At 54.3% G+C, this 22,811-nt stretch overlaps 1 protein-coding gene across 7 annotated transcripts in view; it reads right to left on the reverse strand.

The window, feature by feature from the left end:
* Positions 1–22,811, reverse strand: part of ADAMTS2 (ADAM metallopeptidase with thrombospondin type 1 motif 2) — a 224,063-nt gene that overhangs the window by 65,840 nt on the left and 135,412 nt on the right. For all 7 annotated transcript variants that reach the window (XR_010412943.1, XM_064595754.1, XM_064595755.1 and 4 more), the window contains exon 5: positions 3,925–4,008. Coding sequence is in view for 6 of the 7 variants with exons in the window: in XM_064595754.1 (XP_064451824.1) it covers positions 3,925–4,008 (84 nt within the window). In the remaining variant the exon portion in view is untranslated. The remainder of the gene's footprint in view (positions 1–3,924; positions 4,009–22,811) is intronic.

Raw genomic sequence — 22,811 nt, forward strand, 5'->3', positions numbered from 1 at the left:
CCCACAGCTGTCCCCCCTTCAACGGTGCCCGCACCCTCCCCAGCCAGGCTCCCACCCCCCATTCTACATACAGGAGTCCAGCATTGTCTTAGGGTCCTGGAAACATCCCTGTGCTGGTTCTTCTCCCTTTTACTCCCTTCCAGTCGCTTGACCTGACCCCGTGAGGCCTGCCTGCCCCACCTTTGTCCCCATAAGTCTCTGACCCCCTGTTATAATCGTTTCCTTGTCTGTACCTCTGCTCTAGAAGCAGGTCTGGAAGCTGAGGACCACCTCAGTGGCCCAGCACAGAGCTTGGCACACAGAAACCCTTCGTGAATTATGTATTAGATGAGGAGCTTTCGTCATTCGGCAAACTGATGTGATGAACTATATGAACAGACTTCCTGATAAGCCAATGATCGCCTTATTCCAAGGATAAACCCTATTTTATCGTGGTGGGAGTTTCATTTTATGCATTATTGAATTAAGCTCTTAAAGCCTCAGGATTTTTACATCTATTTTTAGAAGGAAGACAGGTCTGTACATTGTCTTGGACATGCTACCTTGGAGCTTTGAGTATAGGAATCACACTGGCTATAAAAATAAATTAGGTGGATGTCAGAATATATATATGTATATGCTCTGAAACAATTTGTATGGTGTTCTATTATCCTTGCTTAATAATTCCTTAGAAATAAATAAGATTGCACTGCAAAAATAGACAATCTGACTCTCAATTTAGAGGTAATTTTCAGAGAACTTTGAAAATGCTGGAGAACTTGAGCTCCCACCATGGTTATGGGACTTATTATCATGTTTTATACATGCCTTCTTTTTGAGGAATCATAGAACGCTTGAAAATTACAAAAGCGCTTTAGGTTATAAAGAAAATTGCAGTGAATTTTCTACAGCTAAAACTGTTTGGGCTATATTCTCTGGAGTCGGCTTTGAAATATTCTCATTTCCCAGGAAATCCTTGACTTGCCGGGATCTCTGTCCACCTTCAGGTTCTGACTCTTCTGCAGATGGCACAGTGGGGTCACGCCGAGCATCTACAGGCCCGCAGCAGTGAAGGGGAGAAGAAGAACCACAAGAAGAAATGGCCTTGGGTGGGCACAGTTTAGCACAGAGCCCGCCAGGTCGTGGTTAAAATAAACCAGGCTTTGCTTCCTTGGGAAATCAACACTTTTTAGGCTAAATGAGAGCCAGAGCTTTGCCAGCACAGGTAAGCAATGAACGGTGCACAATTTCCAAATTTTTCTTTTGAACTTATATGGGGGCAACTGGAGGGAGGGGGGGCAGAGGGGACGCAAGCTGCCACCTGGTGCCCAGACCAATCTGTGGCTATCCTCTTTCTACCTCCAGGGCAGACCTGAAGTTTCCCATTGCCCTCCTCCAGGGGTAAAGGGAAGGGGTGGGAGATATAATTGTGTCCACACCTCCCCAAACCCTCCTATAGCCGGAGGAGAGTGTATGCATCCCCTCCTCCACTAATTACTCTGAGCCTCCGGAGGGGATGGGAGTGGGCCTGAATGGGTCTAGCAGCTGCCTAGTGTGGCAACTTCCCCAGATGCCTCCTCTTCTGCCCGATAAGCATCCTGGTGTAGGCTACATTATGCACGCCCTTCCTAATCTTTCGGTTTGTGCTTCCCCTCTCTCTCCTTTTCTAGATTCATATGCCAGAGGTTTGCTTTGGCCAAAGCTCTCTTCTTGATTGGGTCAATTATTTCTATGTCCTAATTTTTTTCATTTCTGCTTTTCTGAAACTTATTTCCTTATTTTTGTCTCCCCTAGGTTTTTGGTTTGTGGTTCTTGATGATATTTGTGTTAACATTACTGAGTTCAGTGCAGGGTTAGTGTGTATTCATTCTCTCTTGTGCAGTCTTGGGAAGCACCTGCAAATTTGCCTCTGAATACAGCTTTGGCCACACCCCATAGGTTTTGAGCTCTAGTACTATCATTTTCATTAGTGTTCCAAGTAATTGCAATGCTCATAGTCTCCTTCCTAGCTGGTTGTTTTTCAAATGTTTAAAGACATTGGATTTGGGGCACCTGGGTGGCTCAGTCAGTTAAGCATCTGCCTTCAACTCAGTCATGATCCCAGGGTCCTGGGATGGAGCCCCGCTTTGGGTTCCTTGCTCAGCAGGGAGTCTGCTTCTCCCTCTGCCCCTCCCCACTGCTCATGTTCCCTCTCGTTATCTCTCTCTCAAATAAATAAACAAAATCTTAAAAAAAAAAAAGACTTTGGATTTTTTTTTTGTTAATATATCCCTTCCCTTCACCCTATTTTAGGGTACTGAGTCAGAGAATATAGCCCAAACAGTTTTAGCTATAGAAAATTCACTGCAATTTTCTTTATAACCTAAAGCACTTTTGTAATTTTCAAGCGTTCTGATTCCTCAAAAAGAAGGCATATATTTCTGTAGGGCAAAGAAAAAAATGATATAACTGCTAATTTAACATCATACATTATTATTATACTATTCGAAACTTCTATGCCTTTTAAAATGTAATCTGTTAAAGGTCTTGAAAAGAGTATAAAACATTCCCGCAGTTAGGTTTTCATCAATTTCTCCCTTGTCCTCGCAGTCTGCTTTGATGTATTTTATGTTCTCTGTGGGGAGCACAAAGGACCATGACTGGTGTCCTCACTGTGGCCACTTCTACTTTGGAGTGACAGGCTTCCTGGTAAAGACAGTGGGCTCAAGGTCCGCTATTCCTGGAGTCGACTACCCAGCCATAGGAACCCTTCATTGTCGTTTTTTAGACCACGGGCCTTGTAAGTTGTGTGCAGTTGGATTTTATTTTTGGAGACTGAGATCCTCTGTCTCTGAGCAGAGGAGTTTAACCCGGCACCTAATTACCATGTCTGATGACTGATTTTGTACATACTGAGTGAAGTCGGACCATGGATTCTGGAATTCGGCTGCGAAGGTGAGAAGCCCAACTCCCGAGGAGCCAAATGACACTGTCCACTCACCCAGCACACCACCAAGCTGCTTTAAGCCTCAGTGTTCTTATCTGTGAAATGGGGATCATCCTAGCTCCAGCTCCCCATCTGCCCTTGGACTGAGTGAGCTAACACGAGTAAGGTCCTTCTGAGCTGCCCGGCACAGAGCTCCTTCCTTTCTCACCACCTCTCCTTTCTCTGTACCCCCTTAGCTTTCAGGTCACTGTCTCCAGGGTCTTTCTCCTCCTGCTGCACAGACCCCCACACGCTGCTAGGAAAGACAGCTCCAAGTTTGACAGCAAGTGGAGGTAGGAAGGGCAAGAGAGCCCAGTTGGGCAGACGCGACACAGAGGAGGACAGAGAGGCTAAGGATGGGAGGACACGGGTAGCAGAGGTGGGCGGGAGGCGAGGTGAGGGCCCAAGTAAGCGCATGTTTCTGATGCTTTGATACCTGGGGCCATGCTGACCCTGGAGGGACTGCCCCTCCTGGGGTTAGCCAATTCCTAGAGATACTAAGCTACTGGCTCTGGAGCATGCTTTTCAAATGCAAACAAGCGAATTCAGAGTCCACACCCCCAGCCACCTCCCTCAAGGGGCTCTCACACTCCAGTCACCCTGGGCAGGGACTAGCCAACTGTGGCCCAGAGCCCACAGGAATTATTCACGCCAGCCAGTCCTACAACCACTCACCCTGACTTGTGGCCCCGAGTGGGTGACAAGCCATCTTTTCTATGGCTGTCATCTCTTGAGAGGCTGGCCGCCCCACACCTAAACAACAAAACCTACGTTTTACAACAAGAGGTGAGGCGAAAGGGGGTCAGGAATATGGGGGTGGCTCACAGGTTCCTTGTTTCTTTCAGGTACCACAGGGCAGCGGGGGACAGGCACCGAGGCTTTGGCCTTCAGAAGACGCCCGTGCCTTGCTGGAGGGCGCCTTTCATCCCCCAGCGAGCAGGGGCTCTGCAGCGTCAGGAAGACACCGGCAGCTCACTCACCTTCCCGTAGCTCAGCAGGATTATCCGCACCAGGACGACATTGATGTGGGCCCCCAAGGACTCGTCATGATAGATTTCGTTGACCTGAAAGACAACCGGGGAGGTGTCAGCAGGAACCACAGGCCCAAGAACCACCTGCCGCTGACAAGGTAGGGCCCAGGGGAGGCCCTGCCAACTCACCCACGCTGTGCCGTGCCCTCCGTAAAACAGGCTTAACAGTCCTGGTCTCATGACGTTTTGTGAGCACTGAAGTTCCCTGTGTGTGCAAAGGATCGGTGCTGGCGAAAACCGTAAGACGCCGTATTTGTCACCACACTAAATCAGACTGCCTGTAGCTCCCCATGAAGTCATGGGAGGGCAGGGTGCACACCCCTACACACAGACGCCTTTGCCCAGCTTTGAGGTTCAAACTCGATTTTTCAGTCCACAGTGAGACAATAGCTCTAAAAGCCAGTTTTTCTTAAGAGAAAGTTTCTCTCTCTCTCTCTGTCGAGTAAATAAATAAATCCTAAAAAAAGGGGGGGGGGCGCCTGGGTGGCTCAGTCGGTTAAGTGTGTGCCTTCGGCTCAGGTCATGATCCCCAGGTCCTGGGATCGAGCCCCGCATCAGGCTCCCTGCTCAGCGGTGAGTCTGCTTCTCCCTCTCCCCCTGCTTGTGCTCTCTCTCTGTCAAATAAATAAATGAAATCTTTAAAAAAGAGGAGAGAGAGAAAGGGTTTTTTTGTCTCCCAAGTATTGCTTTATCTCACGGGCAAGCCTGGCCAATTTGGCTCACGGCCTTTGACCGAAAGTCATGGTGTAGAAGCGAAGAAGGTGGTGACACGGGGAGGTCCCGCTGCAGCTGGAGGGGGCAGGAGGGAGGAGGGGGCAGGGAAAGGTCGGGCGGATGGCTAGGTTTCACTGTACTCCTTCCACGCCTGACCCCCAGCCTATGTCTCGAGTTGGGGGGACAGGGCAGGGAGAGTAAAAACAGCCCCGATATTTGGGAAGAAGCCAAAAGTAGAGAGAGCTTGGTTCTGCTGTCTGGGACCTGGGAGGGACTGGTTCATATTGAGAAGGGGTGGCTTCACAGGGCCCAAATGGAATGCAGCTCCCAGCGATACTTTGGGGATCCAGGGACGGTGGGCAGGATAGTTGGGGGCTGGCTTGTGGGTTGGTCTGGGGCTGGGTGGGGGGGCACTGCTGGGCCTCAGAGGGAGCCCAGGGGGTGCTGGACTGCAGGAGAGGAGGCAGATGTTGCTTGACCACAGAAGAGAGAACAAACCCCGACTGACCGCAGCTGCAGGGCCTCAGTCTGGAGGGTCACTGCCCAGGGCAGAGCATGCTGGGACAGATGTGCACAGATGCAGGGTGGCTAGGCCATGGGCAGGTGGGGCAGGGGATGAACAGCCCTGCTGTGGACTGAATCGTGTCTCCCCCAGATTCACTACTCCTAACATAGTGCAATTTGGAGGTGGGGCATTCGAGAGGCAGGTAGGGTTACATGATGTCATGAGGGTGGGGGTCCCCATGATGAGCTCAGTGCCCCTACAGGAAGAGACCTCAGAGAGCTCCCTCGCTCGCTCTCTCACTACCACGTGAGGACACAGCAAGGAGGCTGTCCTCAAGCGAGGAAGAGAGCCCTCACTAGGAACCCAATCAGCTGACCCCTTACCTTGGACTTCAGCCTTCAGAGCAGGGAGACATTAACGTGTGCCGTTTAAGTGACCAGCCTGCGGTATTTTGTCAGAGCAGCTTCAGCTTTAAGACCTGACCCTGCCCCCTAAAGCCTTCGGAACGCGAAGAGGCTGAGCCACCTCCCATGGGCTGGGTCCCATTTTCCCTTCTATTCTGGAGTGAGGGGGGGCATCAGATATAAGAACTAACGAAAGCTGCCTTTTTCCCCACGTGTGAGCTTTGGTGTGTAGATGTCCATCTTGCCACGCAGACAGCCCCCAGCCCAGCAATGAGCCCCTTACAGATTCGAAATGGGACTTCTCATACTAAGCCACCCTGGCCTTTCACGGAGCCCACCACCCCCTGGGGGCCAGAATCGCCTGGCCTGGCCTCTCCTTTTCCACGGACCTCGGCAGGTACCCAGCACACCCCTCCTTTTCCACGGGAGGAAGCTATTGGTCCCATTGCATGTCCAGCACTATGTTAGCATTTGGGATGCGGCAGTGAACCAGCCCGGAGCTGGCCCTCTGTCAGGAGGTAGAGAGGGACACTCAGAAGTCACAAAACCAGCTTTACGATCACGACGATGCTGATGAAGACCTTGAGGAACTGGCAGGGAACCTAGAGGGCATATTCATGGTGAATCTGCCCTGGTGAGGATTGGTGGGCCCCCTAAAGAGGTGGCATTTCGTCTCAGAGATAAGAAATGAGAAGGAGTTAGCTCAGCAAAGCCGGGATGGTGCTCCTGGCAAAGAAAGCAGCATGTGCAAACATCCTGGGGTCAGAGGCAGTGACATGCATTCCAAGGACTGGGCAGGGAGAGAGGGCCCCTGAGGCCAGACCACACAGCTATTCAGGTAGTGAGAAGGGTTCCAGTTCTATTCAAAGAGCAGTGGGGGATGTGGAACCATGACAGAAAGATGACTCTGGCTCATTTATGGAAAGCAGATTCAAGTGCCCACTATAGCAGTCGAGGTGTCAAGTGTGGGGCATAGATTTGGGGGTGAGTGGAGAAGGAACAGACGTGAGGAGTGATGTGAACTGGAATGGGGGCACCTCCTACACAGCCCCGGGACACTCTGGGCTGGCTCAGCCCCATCCCCTTGTTGGCAAGTGGAAGCAGTCCATCTTTGCTGTGCACGGAGTCGGGGAACGCAAAATGTCTCGGGGTCATCTCTCAGAGCCTCCCCAGAAAACGAGGGGCTCGAGGCTCCCTTGACAGCCTGACCGTGCCTCTCCGGGGCCCACGCTCTAATGGCACTTCTCAGAGCTGGTCTGGGGGGCACCTCGAGGGGACCCGCCCACCTGCGTGCCTGGTGAGGCTCTAAGCCCAGGGTGTGACAAGCTTTAGGAAGACAGGAAACCTGCCTTGATACTCGGAAGGGATTCAGGGCTGAGTTCACAGAATTAGCTCATTTTATGCTCCCAACAGCCCTCGGAGGCCAGAATGAGAGGTCAGTCCCACCTGAGCCATGGAGAAGCTGAGGCTCTGAGTGAGGGGGTGCTTGCTGGTCCCCACAGGCAGGAAGGAGACGTAGGGCTGGTCCCCTTCCCACCTCCCACTTCCTGGCCCAGACCTTACCCACCAGGGCCCAGGACCCTCCTGTTCCCCTGACCCCTGCCACTGTGCCCATCTCAAGTAAGGGGTCCTGTGTCCTTGGATACTGAGCAGCTCTGACCCTGACCCCTGATTCAGGACCGGGCATGAACAGAAGCCCAGGAATGCCACCACTCAGCGTTAAGCTCTATGAGGCAGAGGCCCATATCCTGCTGGGGGCAGCGGTAAGGCAACCAGAGTCTGGGGTGTCAGGCCACTGAGCGGGAGGCCCTGCCTTCAGAGCTGCCTGTCGGCTTCAGCTCGGATCGGCTGGGCTGGGCGCCCTGTCCCCAGCCTCCCGGGCCGCTGAGGAGCATTCCCAGCAGATGGCCAGCAAGGAGGCCAGGCTGGGTCAGGCTGGCAGTTCAGGCCTACTCCGGAGACTCTCCCAGCCCTACCTCCCTGGCCACTTCCAACTGTGGTGGGCCTTCTGTGGTTCTCTCCCCAAGGAAGCCTCTGTCCCTTCCAGAGGGGCCGCTGCTCCACGCAGGCTACTCTCTCGGGGAGTGGGCGGGCTGTGCCCTGGCCTCCCCCTGTGACACCTGTCCGACAATGCAGGGCAGTGCTGAGGGGAGGGGCCCCTCCGCCCTTTGCCTCTGCTGGCCTGAGGAGGGGGCCGTGACCTGCCCGCCGGGGGAACATGGGCCTTTCAGGGCCCACAGCCCTTGAGCCCACGGGATGCTGCTCAGATGCTAGAAGCCGGCAGGGCCCACACGGCCACGGAGCCCACTGGGAACGATGAGTACAATTTCCAGGGAAATGCCTGCATCCTTAATAGGAACACAGCAACAAGGCTTCTGCCGAGCAGGCAGCTGCCAGACGTGGCAGAGTCAGCGAGGACAGAAGGCAGCCCCCAAACATCTCCCGCACGTCTCCCCCGTCCTCCCGTGACCCTGACAGTCTCCCAGACAAGCAGCAGGGCCGGGGCTTCTTATGCAGAAGGCTCTGATGCTGCCCACACCCCCCACCATGCACCTTCACCACAGGCAGCACTCGGGGGATCCAGCTTCCCCTGCCTCTGCCCTAAACCCCCAGCGCCCCCCCAGCCGTGCCTTCAGGCTGGCCCTCGGGCAGCTCGAAGCTGGCTCTGGCTGCCTTCTCTGTGCTCCGCCGCTTCAGCGACTCCGCCCGGGAGCCCCTGGTCTCCACAGCTCCGCCTTCTGCCAAGCCTGGCTGCCCTCTCCAGCTGCTTGTGCAGCAGCCCATCCCTGGAACCCCCTCTCCCCCTCTCCAGAATTCTTGAAATATCTGAAGAGCATCTGCAAAAACAAAGTCATGGTAATAAATGTGTTTCAAGGAAGGGGAAGAGTTATGCTTCAGCGGAATCCCCACCCACTCCAAGGCCTTCCCACTGCAACTGGAGTAAAATCGAAGCTGTGCTGCAGCGGCTCAGGCTGCCCCGGCCTTGCTCACTGTGGTCCAGCGCTGGCCTCCGTGCACCTTGTACAGAGAGCCCATCCCGACCTCAGGGCCTTTGCACTTGCTGTGCCCACTTGTCCATCCATGCTCCCCCCCAACACGACGGTCCCTGCTTACCCCAAAAGTACCCCCGAAAGCAGCTGCTCCCAGACTGGACTATGCACTTGATTTGAGAGGCACCTTTCCTCCTTGCTCACTGCTGTGTCTCCAGCAGCATCTAGCACCTAGTAAAGGCTCGGTAAAGAGTTTTGAATGAATGAATAACTTCGGAGAATGTGGGACGACAGGAAATGGGCAAACTATGTGACAGCAGCAGGGCCCAGGATGCCCTGTCATGGCCGAGACCCCAGCGAAGGGCCCAAGTGTGTTCCCCACCCCTGCCCCACCTGCCCAGAGACCTGTGTGCTGGGGAGAAGCTGCTCTCCTCTGCCCAGACCACAGGGGGAGGGGAAGCCGGGACAATGTCCTTGAGCCCTGTCTTGAGAAATTGATCCTGGAATCTTTAAACCTTGAGGGAAAATGTTCAAAGCCACAGCCCTTCTCGGTGCAGAGAGAGGCCAAGGGCTCTCGTGTTTGGGGAAATACACTGTAATGCACCTTTTGCTTATGCAAAGATGTGGCCAAGCTTCTGTTCTGGAATAGACAATAAGGAAGGACACAGGCTGTGCATAATAATGTAAAAGTTCACCTTCTTTGTGGCAGAGTTCCACCCTGGCCACCAGCGAGCCCTGGCAGGTGGCCGAAGGCTGCTGGGCAGAGATGACTTTCTCCTCCGCCAGGAGGATGCGGGGACGGGTGGGCAAAGGGAAGACTGGGCAGGGGACAGGGCTCCCTACCAGGGGCAAGCAATGGCAGAGCAGGGCAGGGTTCCCATTGCCTATGCCCAGCCTTCAGGAAACTGATCACCTCTTCCCCCGAGCTGCACCCACCACCGCACCGGGGAACAGGCTAGGCCCGGAAAATCTGTTGTGAGGCCTCAGGAAGCGGGACTCACAAGGTGCTCTGTGGCTACTCTGGGAACCCCTGAAATGACTGGGAGGAAGTCCGGTCTCTCTGACGACCCTTGGGAGAAGGCATGGACCGTCCCAGAGAAAGTGCAGTGGGAAGCTGGGGCAGACGGGTCTGTGGGCTTCTGGGGAAGAAAACGTTCATGGTGGGCATCTCCTGATGCACGAACAGGGCAGCGAAAGCCTGGTCTTACTGCGAGGACAAACGTGCCCGTTGCAGATGTTCTCTCCTCACTGGTTTCTCAGCCAGTGCTTCACAGGCAAGGCAGGTAAAAACACAGCCTAGCCTCTCTGCTCCAAATATCAAACGGCCACGAAATGCAAATGGGCAGGACGGGTCGTACATACAACAAACATGGGAGGGGTTAGAGCCCTCCTTCAACACCGGGTCCAAGCACTCGGCCCAAGACCCCACCTGTTCCTGTCCCCCACCCCATGCCAGGCCATGCTCTGCTGGGACTGGGGACATGTCTGCAGGTTGCCAGGGTGGAGACAGGGCTCCTCCACCCCCAGGCGAGCAGCTCGATGCCCAGAACCCAGTTGAGGCTCAACAAATACTCACCAGGCAAACAAAAAGCAAAGCTGCCTTAGGAAACAGTCCCTGTGGGTGCTGATTACTGCTGCAGCTGCCCCTTCCCTGTCTCTATCGGGGCGCACGGGTTCCAGGCTTCCCGCCCTGTGACCCAGGCCTGGCACGTGGCCTGTTTGCGGTTCAGTGTCCTGATCCGTGAAATGGCAATGACGCTGGACCTCACCCCTCAGGCTATCACCAGGACCGGCCTCACATGGCATTCAAAGCACCTAGCAAAACCCCAGGCATATAGTACACTCCCAGGCCCGCCGGGGGCTCTCCTCAGGGCTGCGGTGCACGCCAGGCATTTTCCGAAGCCCACACTGCCGCCCACCAGGCGCGTGCGTGCGTGTGTGTGTGTGTGAGACCCACACCAGGGGTTCTCCCTGCCAGGCCCTGCTGCGGGTAAGGGACAGCCACCCCACCACGTGGGACCCGATGTTCCTGCTCCCTGACCAACAGCTCATCAGAAGGGGGGTAATGCTACAGAACAGGGAAGGACGGACTCTGCTGAGGCTGCAGGCCAGGGCCTGGTGTCCCCCTGAGGCCACTGGCAGGGAAGGAGCAGAGGGAAGGCAGGGATCTTGATTCTTGTTGGCAGCGACCGCAGCCCCGGAGAGCCCGGGGGCATCGCCTCCCTGTCTGATGTTCCCCAGAGCTCCTTGGTACTACCTGACCACAGAGCCCCAGGGACCCGACGTGGCGTCTTGCCCAGAAGCTTCTGGGGGAGGGGCCCCTCGTGGCATCCTCACCTCCCCCCATCCAGTCTGAGTTTGAACATGACCTTCACCCCTGTGCTGTGATCTCTGTCATCTGTGTCCAACTGGGCACCATGATGTCATCTGAAAACAACGCTTTTTCCTTCCATGACTCACATTTTTCTGCTGCCCTATCACCATTTTGAGCCAAAGAAAGAGAGAGGGAAGATGCCATCGTGAGGAGGTGTGGCCATGGAAATCCCTGGGGACAGCAACAGGGGAGGAGAAAGTGTCCTGACTGAGGAAGGAGGTCAGAGGAGGGGGCTGAGAAGAGGCAGGACATCAGACCCAGGGTCACAGCGCCCCATCCCTGCCACTGCCCCCCACCACACCTCTAGGGTCCAAAAGATAGATTCTGAGGGCTATGGGCTTCCCGCTTGGACTCTGAGGGCACAGTCCACTCCCAAAGTGGCTCTAAGTGCCAGGTGAGAAATGGGGGTGCTGGTGTGAGTGATCCGGTCCGAGCAGCAGCCTGGCTCCCCCAGCCCCAGAGGGGTGTGCGTGGGCTCCAGACGCCGCCTGCCTTATGCTGGCTGTGGACCGGGAGAGGCTGGAGAGGGGACAGGGCATCACAGCACCTGACCTGGACCAGGTGGGGCTTGGCACACCTGAGCAGTCCAGGTAAAGGGTCCCAGGGCCAGACCTGACCTCCCCCCACCAAACAAACGGCCAGGGCTCAGGCCAGCGTCCCCACTGCCGCCAGGGCCCCCAGGGGTCTCCACGAGATGAGGGGGAAGGGAGGGACCCTGCCAAACAGGCGCTGACCCAGAAAAGCCTGAGAAAACCAGGAGAGTTTAGACTGTCATGTGTGTCCCCGGCACAGGCAGGGCTCACGAGGAATTTGGGGCTCCCAGCAAAATTCAGAAGCTTTGCTCCAAGCCTCCTCGCAGCATTAGACTCACTACCTGGCTTGTGTGCCACGAACACAGCCCTCCCTGAGAGTAATTCGCTCGCGTTCGGCGCCCTTCCTAACATCCAGGGCATAAGGATGAACACAGTAGGATGCGGTTCTGTCCTTGCGTGCGCCACGTGGCCCTTCCCACCACCAGAGTCTGCCTGAGTCACCGAGCTCCCCTGTCAGCCCTTCCTTAACCCACTTGGGCCCAGGCTCTGACCAAACACCCCGAAGTGTGGAGCATGGGAACCAACTGGTGGACGGGAAGGCAGATGAACGCCCTCCGCTACACAGGGAACCTGGGACCAAAGGGACACTTCTTGGAGGCACAAGTTCTCGTTGCCAGACGTGGGCAGGGAGGGGGTACATGCACAGCCCTGCCCCCACACCTGGCTGTCTCCTGCTCCCCAGACCCGTGTCCCACATTCGCTGGGTGCTTGCTGTGCTCACTCGGACGCTGCTCCCCGGCAGGTTGTTCCCTCTGCCACCATCACCATCTCGAATGCCCTCATGAGTCTGTTAGATTGTTTTAGCTGCCCTCTCCCTCTGCTGGACCTGTGCCCCAAGAACTGGGGCGGGGGGCTCTAGAACCTGTTAGCTCTTAAAGCTTTAGGATGAAGCCCAAGCTCCCTCCATCTGGCCAGCTCCATCCCCCAAGGCCTCCTGGCCCCAACCCCCTAAGCCTGCCCCCCCCCAACCTGCCCCTTTCCCAGGACATGCCGAGGCTGTGGCTCCCTCTGCAGGGAATGGAACCAGCTCTGGGCTCCCCTCCACTGTGACCTTCTCCCCAGCCAGGCAGAGGGCGCTAGCTGGGCCCTTGTCCACCTTACTGACCTAAAGCACGTGAGTGTGTCCCTACGAGAGCCAAGCTTCTTGAGGACAAGGGCTGGGCTGGTTTGGACGACTGTGGCCCCTTGGTACACTGTGACCTTCCAAGACCTGAGCGGCATGCTCCTCACGTCATCACACACCCTTCCCCGGGGGGCTTTACTACCCCTGTGTTACCAGTGGGGAAACTGAGGCTCAGAGACATTGATAAACTCACCCACTGAAGCATAAGTGGGAGCTGGGGCAAAGGCTTTTGAGAGCGTGATTTGGCAAATCTGAAATTAAAGCCATGCGTCCCTGTGAGCTGATGATGCAAGCTTCTAGCGTCTACAGTGGAGAAAAAGCTTTGGCCATAAGGAAGAAGGGACAAGGACACTAAGCCTACAGGGACAACTTTTCCACGGACAAGTAGAGTCTACTTTTTATGGGAGTCTGTGGGACCATAGTCACTTTAGGAGAATTCACTCACTCACTCATTTATTCAAAAGGTGTTTACTCAACACCTACTATGTGCTGGGCCCTTTGCTAGGTGCTGAACATGCAAATGAGGCAAGCAGACCCCCCTGAAATTGACGTTAAATGTGTGACACCTTTCTATGAACTCCTAATCCTCCCGAGACCCGCCACCAAGCGTCCCTCTGGCGGGGGAGCAGGACCCCCCAGGATCACTCCACGGGAACTTGACACCCAGGGAGCAGACTGGCAGCAACAGCCCAGGCTGGCCCAGACCAGAGGCCCAGTGTGGTGCCACACTGTCTGCTTTTCCAGCTCAGCTGTCACCTCCTTGCTGGGGTCTGCAGCTGCCTCTGGCTTTTTCCGAGGAGTGACGATGCCTGGCCCTCCTTGTCCATGGGGACTCTAACTCCCGTGTTGACAACCGTCGGCCCCCCAGGGAGGCCAAGGGCAAGCTGTTCCGAGATTTCCACATCAGCTGTCAGGCAGCCTCCTGGAGAGGGGAGGGGGGTCGGGGAGAATCCTGGGAGTGGGGTGGGGTGCCACGGGCTTCAGGGAAGAAGAGGCACCATGGGTACCCCCCCCACATTGGAACTTTCTCCACCTACATCATCATCACTGCAGGGGCGGGGGGAGTCTCTACTGTCCTACCGTCCACCCCACCCCCACTGGAATGTGAGCTCCGTGCAGGCAGGACCCCCCTCCCGACCCCCTCTGGGGCTTCCTCAGCAGCACATTCCAGCACCTACGGCTGGGCTGCCTGCGTCTGACACAGCCAGGTGTTCTGTAAACATCACTGGATGGAAGAAGGAGTGAGTGAGCAAATCTTAGAACAGGAAGGCACAATAGATGGAAAAGCCAGGGGAAAAGCCAGGAGAGGTACAGAGGTCGATGGAAAATGGTCTGGGGCAAGGGCGAGTGATGTCAGAAGCTGCTGGGAGATCCGAGAGCCGAGGTGAGAACGTGTCTTGGCTCTTCCTCAAGGATCCGGGAGCGCTCGCTCTTCAGGCCACCACAGCAGGGAGGGGACAGGCACCTGGGCCAGGTCCCCAGGGAGGAATGCCATCTGCCATGCCCTGGCTGCACCACCCAACCCCTCCAAGCCTCAGTGAGCTTGTCCAGGAGAGGGGACTCAGGGGGCCACTGGGACAATGTGGAGACATCAGCTGAGTGCCTCCTCCCACGGGGCTGCCAGGCATAAAACCTCAGTCTCCTCAGGCTTCGGGGGGAGGCGTTTCTGATAACAGAAGGCATAAGCCCCACACTCTCAAAGAGAGAAGTTTCTCTTTTTAGACCCCAAACCAACCTCATTACTCCCCTGTCACAGTACGGCAGGGGACCCCAGGCATCAACCCCCTTTGGTGCCCCTCAGCCTGACACAAAAGGCTTTGCCAACCTCATCTCTTGCCTCACTCCAGCACCTACACCCCAGCGGGGCCCAACCTCATACTGTGATGCGGCAATGCCACTGGGCCTTGGCACATGCTGTTCTATCATCTTCAGCAACACCGGCATGCACCAGGTTCCTCTCCTCGTTGACCCCTGCCTCTACTCTGGGGCAGCTCAAGAGGCCCTCATCTGTGACACTCTTCCCTGTGACCCCAGAATGCCCTCTATTTGCACAATCAGCACTTGCATTAACCAGGGTGTCATTACTCTTCCCTTCCTTGCTCCCCACCCCTCCCACGTTCCAAACTCTCTAAGCACGGGGACATGACAGCTCACTTCTGTACCCCAGTGCCCAGAATGGGGCCCGACTTAGGACAGGGGTTCAGAGAGCACCCAATGCACGAACACGTAGCCAGGAGTGGCTCACGTCCGCGGGATGCTCTCCACGGGCCCGGCATGCTGAGAAGCACTTTCCTGGTGTTTAACTTGAGTCATGCTCACGCCAGCCCTGGGAGGTGGCATTAATTATCCCCCATCACAGGACACAGCAGGGCAGGCAGTCGCCTCCTTTCTTCTAGGCCAGAAGGAACCATCCACCAGCTGACCGGCCAGACTTGTCCTGCGGTCATGTTCTGATTCACTTGTGCAATGTGAGGTCTTAATTTCAATTTGTTGCTGACATTGAAAAATAATTAGATTTCCCATAAAAGTTGGATTTCCAGCTTCTTATGAAAAAAAAAAAAAGAGCTGGCAACAGTGCATCTGCTTCTTCCTCCATGACCACAAGGGAGGGGGACCCGGGAGGGGGTCTCTGGGGGCGTGGCCTCTCCCAGTGCTCCAGTCCCCACCACTCCCTACTGCCCACGGCCTCCTTCACCCGGGCCTACGCCTCCCGCCTGGCTCCCGTCAGCATAGGAGAGTGCGGCCCTGTCTCAAGCATTCTCTCGGCCTCACACACACACCGCCGGTCCTGACTGCTGTATCTCCCGGCAGCTCACGAGGACGTGTTCTCAGGCCAGTGGGACACGCGTGAGGAGGCCCCACCATGGCCCTTGCTGCCAGCACAGCCCGGGGCCCGGGGGAGCTGCCGTGTCATGATGAGAACTTCTGCTCCCCGTTCTCCCACCCTGTGCTCCGGCCAGGCCCAACCCCAAATGTGTCCCCCGCTTGCCGGAGAGCCCTGCTCACTTCCCTTCAACTTACAGGAAGCCAGTTTCAGCGTCTGGTTCCAGAGATGGTTTTCTCTTTCCCAGGAACCAGAGCCAGAGACACATGAACAGGGCCTGGGGGCAGCGCCTTAACCCTGGCTAGTCTGCAATTCCAGGGCCAGTTCACGAGGTGACACCGCCCCCCTCCCCCTGTCCCCCGGGGGACCGGCAGAACACATTCCGGTCCTGCCACTGCCTTCCCCACCATCGCCACACGGCCCCAGCATTCTTGGAAGTTGGTGAGAAATGGAGCCTCTATGCCTCTGATTATTTGCAAACCCTGGCAGGGCTTTGGTAAACCCAGGCCAATTTCTGGATTAAATTAGAAAAGAAAAGAGGAAAAATATCAGAATCCTGGCACAGCGAGAAATCATTCATTCAACAAAACTTGTTTAAGAACATACTGTACAGAGGCTTGTCCCCATGCTGGGGTGGGGGGAGGTCAAAGGGTATGGCCTCTACCCTGAAAGCACAGAGGCCTCTGTGGAGCACAAGTCTCTGTAGGCCTAAGGAGTGTGTCTGCCGTCCGCAGAAGAGATAATCTGGGGGCTCAGGAATTCTTCCGGAACACAGGCAGTTAACAGAGCTGGGAGAGACAGCTCTGTCTGCCTAGAAATCTGCTCTTCCTACTCTGCTGTTTTAAAATGATTATTAGGATCAGCTCATTTAATTGCTTTAGAAAGAATCCCCAAAGTGACCTCACAGGTCCACTGAGCCAGCAAGGCTAGGGTGGGGATGGGGGTGGACGGAGGTCTGAGCAGGGAGAGGATGGAGCTCAGCTCAAGGGCAAGGTCCCCGATGGTGACCTGCAGGAAAGGGCTGCTCCAGCTACAGAGAATTGACGGTCTGCAAAGGGTGAGGGGAACCTCATCTCCTGGGGACCGTGCAAGCCTTTATGGTTCTCAGAGTTTGTGGACGGTATAAAGAGGAAGAAACCAGGTGCAGGACAAGGCGGGAACTTTGCCGGGTAGACAAAAGCTAGGATTAGGATGTAGCTGCTTCTGACTCCAAAGCTGGTCCTCATTCTTTACCAAGTACGTAGGGACCGCCAGTTCACTGATGCAGTGGGATGTGAATGCAAACTCTAGAGCACTGGGGCCACAAGGTGAGCTCAAAGCCTGTGGGAGATTTCTCTGGAGCCAGGGAACAAATATTTCCTGAGCACCAGGGAGTGACTATGTTCAGTGCACTATGCAATAGCACAAAAGCGGCCACAGACAATCCATAAATGAGTGGATGTGGCTGTATCCCAAAACTTCATTTATTTTTCTTTAAAGATTTTATTTATTTATTTGAGAGAGAGAGTGAGAGAGAGAGAGAGCACAAGAGGGGGGAGCGGGAGAGGGAGAAGCAGACTCCATGCTGAGCAGAGAGCCCGATGCGGGACTCGATCCAGGGACTCCAGGATCATGACCTGAGCCGAAGGCAGTCGCTTAACCAACTGAGCCACCCAGGCGCCCCCAAAACTTCATTTAAAAAAAAGGATGATGGGCCGGATTTGGCCCTTGGGCTGTAGTTTTGGCAACCTTACTTTAGAATCTCTGTTTATCTTGAAGAGTTCTGTGCATCTTGCTTTAGCTCGGTAATATGCCCAAGGCTGGTTTCATATAAAATTGATGTTTTAAAATGTTTGCCATCCAAAAAGAGTGGCACTTCTGCGGCAGACCGTGGTGGCCTCGGTGGTCTCTGTGGCCTCTGGAGGACATTCCCAGGGACAAAGAGAGGACCGTGGGCCACCTTCCGGGGCAGGCCATCACCGACCGCGGTAGTCTGCCTCACACCTGCAAGGAGGGCAACGGAACCGGCAGCTCCCTAGGCAGTTCTAGGTCTTTGTGGACACTGAGATCCCAAGCAACACACCAAGGCCTCTGGTTTCTCAGAGAAGAGCAGGATTAGTTAGTGCTTCAGCTAAAGGCTATAAGCCCCAGAAGCAGCACATGGTTTTGGGCCCAGGTTGTAGATTTCTTGAAGTCTTGGCACAAATTATACTTTTCTCAAAATGCACGTGTGAGCATGTTCCTTTAATCAGGTCTCCAGTCCTCCCCTGAGGTATTTGTCACCTGAGCCAGGAGAATAGCCACATCTGTGCCTGCAAGGTAACTGGAGGGGCCATGAACACGGAGGCCACATCCTAGCATGGTTCCTGGGGCTTCCAGGCACGCAGGGCCACCACACCAAGTTTGGAAGCAGAGACTAGCTCAGGGGCTGGCAGAGCAGGCCTGGGAAAATGTGGTGATGCCCCAATATACCCAGCAGGTGTGTTCAGGCATGTTGTCCACAGCCCAGCCTAGGAGCACCAGACACAGCAGGGAGCATGTTTCTAAGGAGAAAGGGTCAAACGGAACAGCAGGTCCCAGTGCACTGAGAGAGTCTGCGGATGAGGGGAGTCCTGGGCAGAGGGAGGCTCCTCCTTCCCAGGGCTGGGTCCAGTGGAGGCCACAGCATGAGCCAGGGTTGAAGGCAGGGAGGAGCAGAAGCAGGAATGGGATGACAGCAGAGGGAGGCCAGCTGTGGAGAGCCACATCGAAGCAGGGAGCCCAGGCCAAGCCATGGTGCGGGAATGGGGGCCTGAAGGAGCCAGTGTGGCTAGACAGGCCACATAGCCGGCCACATCTCCTAGTTCTGCCCTCACAGCCCTCCTAGCGGTGGGAGGGGAGACCCTTCCACCCTTGAGCAGTGGATAGAGGTTCTCGGACGGGCTTCCCAAGCCTCTCTGACTAGGCTAAGGATCCCTGGGCCAAGGGGACGGGGCCTCATCCTGGGGTTTGCCAGCAACCTTTGAGGCTCTGGCGTCTGAGAGCTAAAAACCAGTGTGAGGGCCCCAGAGGATGAGGCCACTGCCCACAGCCTGGCCCCAGTGCTTAGAAGGCCCCAGTACCCTCTTCCGCACAGACTTCTTCATCTCAGCAGAAAGCCAAGAGTGGGTATAGCTTTGGGCTGAGCCTCTGGACAAGCAGAGGATGAAGAAGGGCCTTGGAGAATGGGGCCCTGAAGCAGGATGCACAGGCCACATCAGGTTTCTGGAGATGGTCGGGCTGGGCTGCGGGGGTCTCAGTGCAGGGCTCATGTTCCCGAGTTCGTGGGCCAGTGACCAGGGCCCATATCTTCAATTTACGCTGGGCCGCAGGGATTTGATAATAGGAGACATTCTGAGTATGGGGCTACTGTGGGTGAACTCAGCAAAAAAGGCGAGGTGGCCAGTGCAAGGCCACGGGATTGGGAAATGATGCTGCTGACAAGCCATGGGAGTCTGCCAGGGTGACTGGGGCGAAATTCCAGAAGATTAACTTCTGGGGGAGGACATGAAGTACCAGACACAGCACCCAAGGGAAAAGCTGAGGAGAGAAAGATCTCAGGACACCACTACACACAAAAATGTAAACCACTGCAAACTGCCCCCAAACAAAACAAAGGGCAAAGAACCAAACTATGGAGAATATTTCCCACCCACATGACAAACAAAAAAGTTAGCCTATTCTAATATAAAGATTCTTCAAATTGACAAGAAAGAAACTAATATCCCAATAAAATAAAGGACATGGATAGGCCCATCCTAAACATAGAAGATGATCGCTGTTTTTAAGTATATATATATACATTTTTTACAGCTGCAACCTCATTACCATCAAATAAATACAACTTAATGACAAAAAGCATATCCCAGCTATAGCTTTCAAATTACCATAGCTGAAAAGGATTCAGTGGTATGAGGAGGAGGGGAGACAGGCATTTGCTTAATGGAGTGTGAAGAGGTGAAACCCTAACAGAGAACATTCTGGCATAGAAAGCTTTAGAATGCACATACCTGTTGACCAGGCGCTGCACTTTCAGGGATGCAGTTTAAGGAAATAGTAAAGGACAAGTGATAGATTTAGCTGTAACGATGTTCATTACAGCTTAGTGGCTGATCTGACCTCTAGGAGAGAAACTACTTTTGTTATATGAATATGTCATATCAATAATCAATTACATAAAAAGTGATGTCTATGTGTGCTATGTGATTTGATATGATGCCACCATTAAAATTAGATAGTAGGAGAAAATATTCACACACCTACAGGAATATATTCTAATTTTCCATCATAAATAATATGTTGTCTGTGTTAGATACAGTATCTTTTAATAAACAAAGAATGTTATTTTTCTAGATTTAGGGAGGAAAAGAAGGAAATGGGACCTGGCAGGAGGTGCTGGAATGGGTTGAGTGGTGGGGGTAGTCTGAATGCCGTGAGACCTTTTCTGCACCCAAGTGGCCCTTGTGAGGCTCAGCAAACATTTCCAACTCTTCTCACCTTCCAGAGAGTCCGAGATGGAAAGAAGGACAGATCGATTAACTCCCATTTCCCTATGAAAAAAAAGGGAATAAAATGTCTTGCCCGTAAATACAGGAAGGAAATGGCACCTCTAGCAATTTCCCACTGCCCTTAAGATTACATCCAAGTCCCTCTCCACATCCAGTGACTGGCCCTGCTCACTGGCAACTTCCCTTCCTACCTGGGCCCTTTGTTCCCCACATGAGCCCCTTCTCACACTTTCAAATGTGCTGACCTCATTCTTGCCGCCTCAGGGCCTTTGCACCACCTGTTTCCTCTGAACACTCTATCCTAACCCTTCCCACAGTCATCCACTATCAGTCAAGTCTTACTCCAATGTTACTTTCTGTGCATGTCCTCGCTGACCACCTGTATAAAGTGGCCCACCTTTCCTAGCCCTTCTCCACTTCCCTATGTTATCTCTTTCATTGTATTTATCTGCGATTATCTCTTTCGCTTTTCACTTGAATATTGTCTGTGTCCCTCACCAGAATACAAGCTATGGCTATGTCCTGTCTTGCTCACAGCTATGCCCCTTGCCTGACATATAGAAGATGCCCAACATTTGTTGACTCAGTGGTCAGGTGCCAGGTGTATTAGTCAGCACAAGATGAGCCATGCTGCGTAACAAAGTCTCCACCCCATCAGGAGCTTAACACAGTAAAGCTGGTATGTGTTTCCTTATACACATCACAGGCCTGCCCCATTTTGTACCTGCGCCTACTGGGACGTATGGCTCCCAAGATCACTATGTTAGGGAAAGAAAAGAGGGAAGGGACACATTGGCTCTTAACCGCCTTGGCCAAGAGGTGACACACATCAATTCCTTACACAAAGGCCATTAGACAAAACTAGCCACACAGCCCCAGATCAGGTGCAAGGGAGGGGAGCATGTGGATATCTGAGGAGCCTGAAATGTCTATGTCACACCAGGACCCGCACATCCCAGCCCAGACTCTGTCACAAGGAGACCGCAAAGGGAGCCCTACAGGCAGAATCGCCCTGAGCAGTGAGGGAAACCAGCCTAGCTGCGCGTTGCCCAAGAGAGTTGCGAGAACCCCCACCAGACCTTCCTCCCAGGGCCTTTGTGGTCTTCCTCAGGGGACAGGCTGTGTCCATCCAGGGCTGGTCCCCAAGCCTCAGAAGCAGAAAGTGTTTCCACCCTGGCCCTGGATGACCTCACAGCTAACCAGATGCCTCACTGGGAGCACAGTCCGGGCCAGCTGCCGCCACATCTGTCCTCCACGTTGCTGGCTTGGCCCTGGGCTGGGAAGTCCCGTAACCAGCTGTGTACTCCCAGAGGGAGGGAGGCCTGCCCTGGCCAGGCCGCCAGGGCCACTCAGGGCTCCAGCTGCAGCTCCAAGCAAGCCAGCACCCTAGGGCCTCAAGGCCACAGGACGGGAGCCACTGGCCACGATGGTGATCTAAGTCCAAATGTAACTTAATTTCAAAGAAATTCAATCACCCATTGAATGGCTGCCATCAAAAATAACAAACGTTGGTGAGGATGTGGAGAAACGGAAACCGCAGGCCCTGTTGGGAGGGGATGTAAAGTGGTGCGGCCGCTATAGAAAACAGTATGGGGGTTCCCCAAAAAATAAAAAATAGAGCTACCCTAGAATCCTGAAGCTCCACTCCTGGCTGTATACCCAAAGAACTGAGGGCAGGGACATGAAGAGACATTTGCACACCCGTGTGCATGGCTGCATTATTCACAATAACCAAGAAGTGGGAACCACTCCAGTGCCCCCCGACAGGGGAACGAAGAAACACAACGTGGCAGAGACACACAACGGGCTACTCCTCAGCTCTGAAGACAAGGACATTCCGGCACATGCCACGACAGGGATGGACCTGGAGGACATTACGCTAAGTGAAATGAGCCGGTCACAGAGACAAACAGTCCTCTTACATGAGGTACCTAGAGTAGTCGCCATCACAGAGACGGCAGAATGGTGGTTGTGGGGGGGCCTGAGGAGGGGACGGTGGGGGTTAGTGTTTAATGGGGACAGTTTCTGCTCTGCAAGATGAAAAACTTTGGGGATGGACGGTGGTGATGGTTTGCACGGCAGTGGGAACGTAGTTCATGCCGCAGAACGGTACGCTTGAAAATGGCGAAGGTGATCAATTTTACGTGTATTTTACCACAGTCAAAAAACCGTTTAATTAAAATTTTAAAATTCTATTGAGAATAAAAGGAGATGAAAATTGGGTTCTCCCATCACGTCAGCCACGTTTTAAGTGCTCGAGGGCTGGCTAGTGGCTGTTGCATCCTGCAGCAGAGAATTGTGAGCATCTCCAGCACGCAGAGGTTCTGTTGACAGCGTTGCCCTGGGAGGTCATCCTGTCTCACGTACTCACGGTTCCTCAATCTCCCTCCTCCCCAGGACCACCAAAGAGGGTGTGACTGCCATCAGCCCCCGGGACTCTCTCCGAGGTGTGCACGGCCCTGAATGAGGACAGACAGCCAGCCTTACGGGGTATTAATTGTCAGGGCAACACATGCCCAAGCAGAGCGCCTCATCTCCCCCACCACACTGGGAGGCGGAGAGCAGGTTACAGGGGCAGTTAGAGGGGCAGACATACCCCCTTCTCCCTGAGCCCCTGGCTGGCAGCCATGCCCTGGGACAAGCATGCATCCGATAAACGCTTGCTGGATGCCACAGGGAAAAAAGACTTGACCCAATTACTACTTTTCCTCAGCTCCTCCAATTTATCTCCTAAAAGCCTTTTTTTTTTTTTTTTTTTTGCTATGATAAAATGTGTTTCAATTTAAGACTGTTTGCATTTCTCA

The sequence above is a fragment of the Mirounga angustirostris genome, unplaced genomic scaffold (assembly GCF_029215605.1).
Source record: "Mirounga angustirostris isolate CCGP_5_RB_7025 unplaced genomic scaffold, mMirAng1.0.hap1 SCAF_7, whole genome shotgun sequence".
Lineage (NCBI taxonomy): Eukaryota > Metazoa > Chordata > Mammalia > Carnivora > Phocidae > Mirounga > Mirounga angustirostris.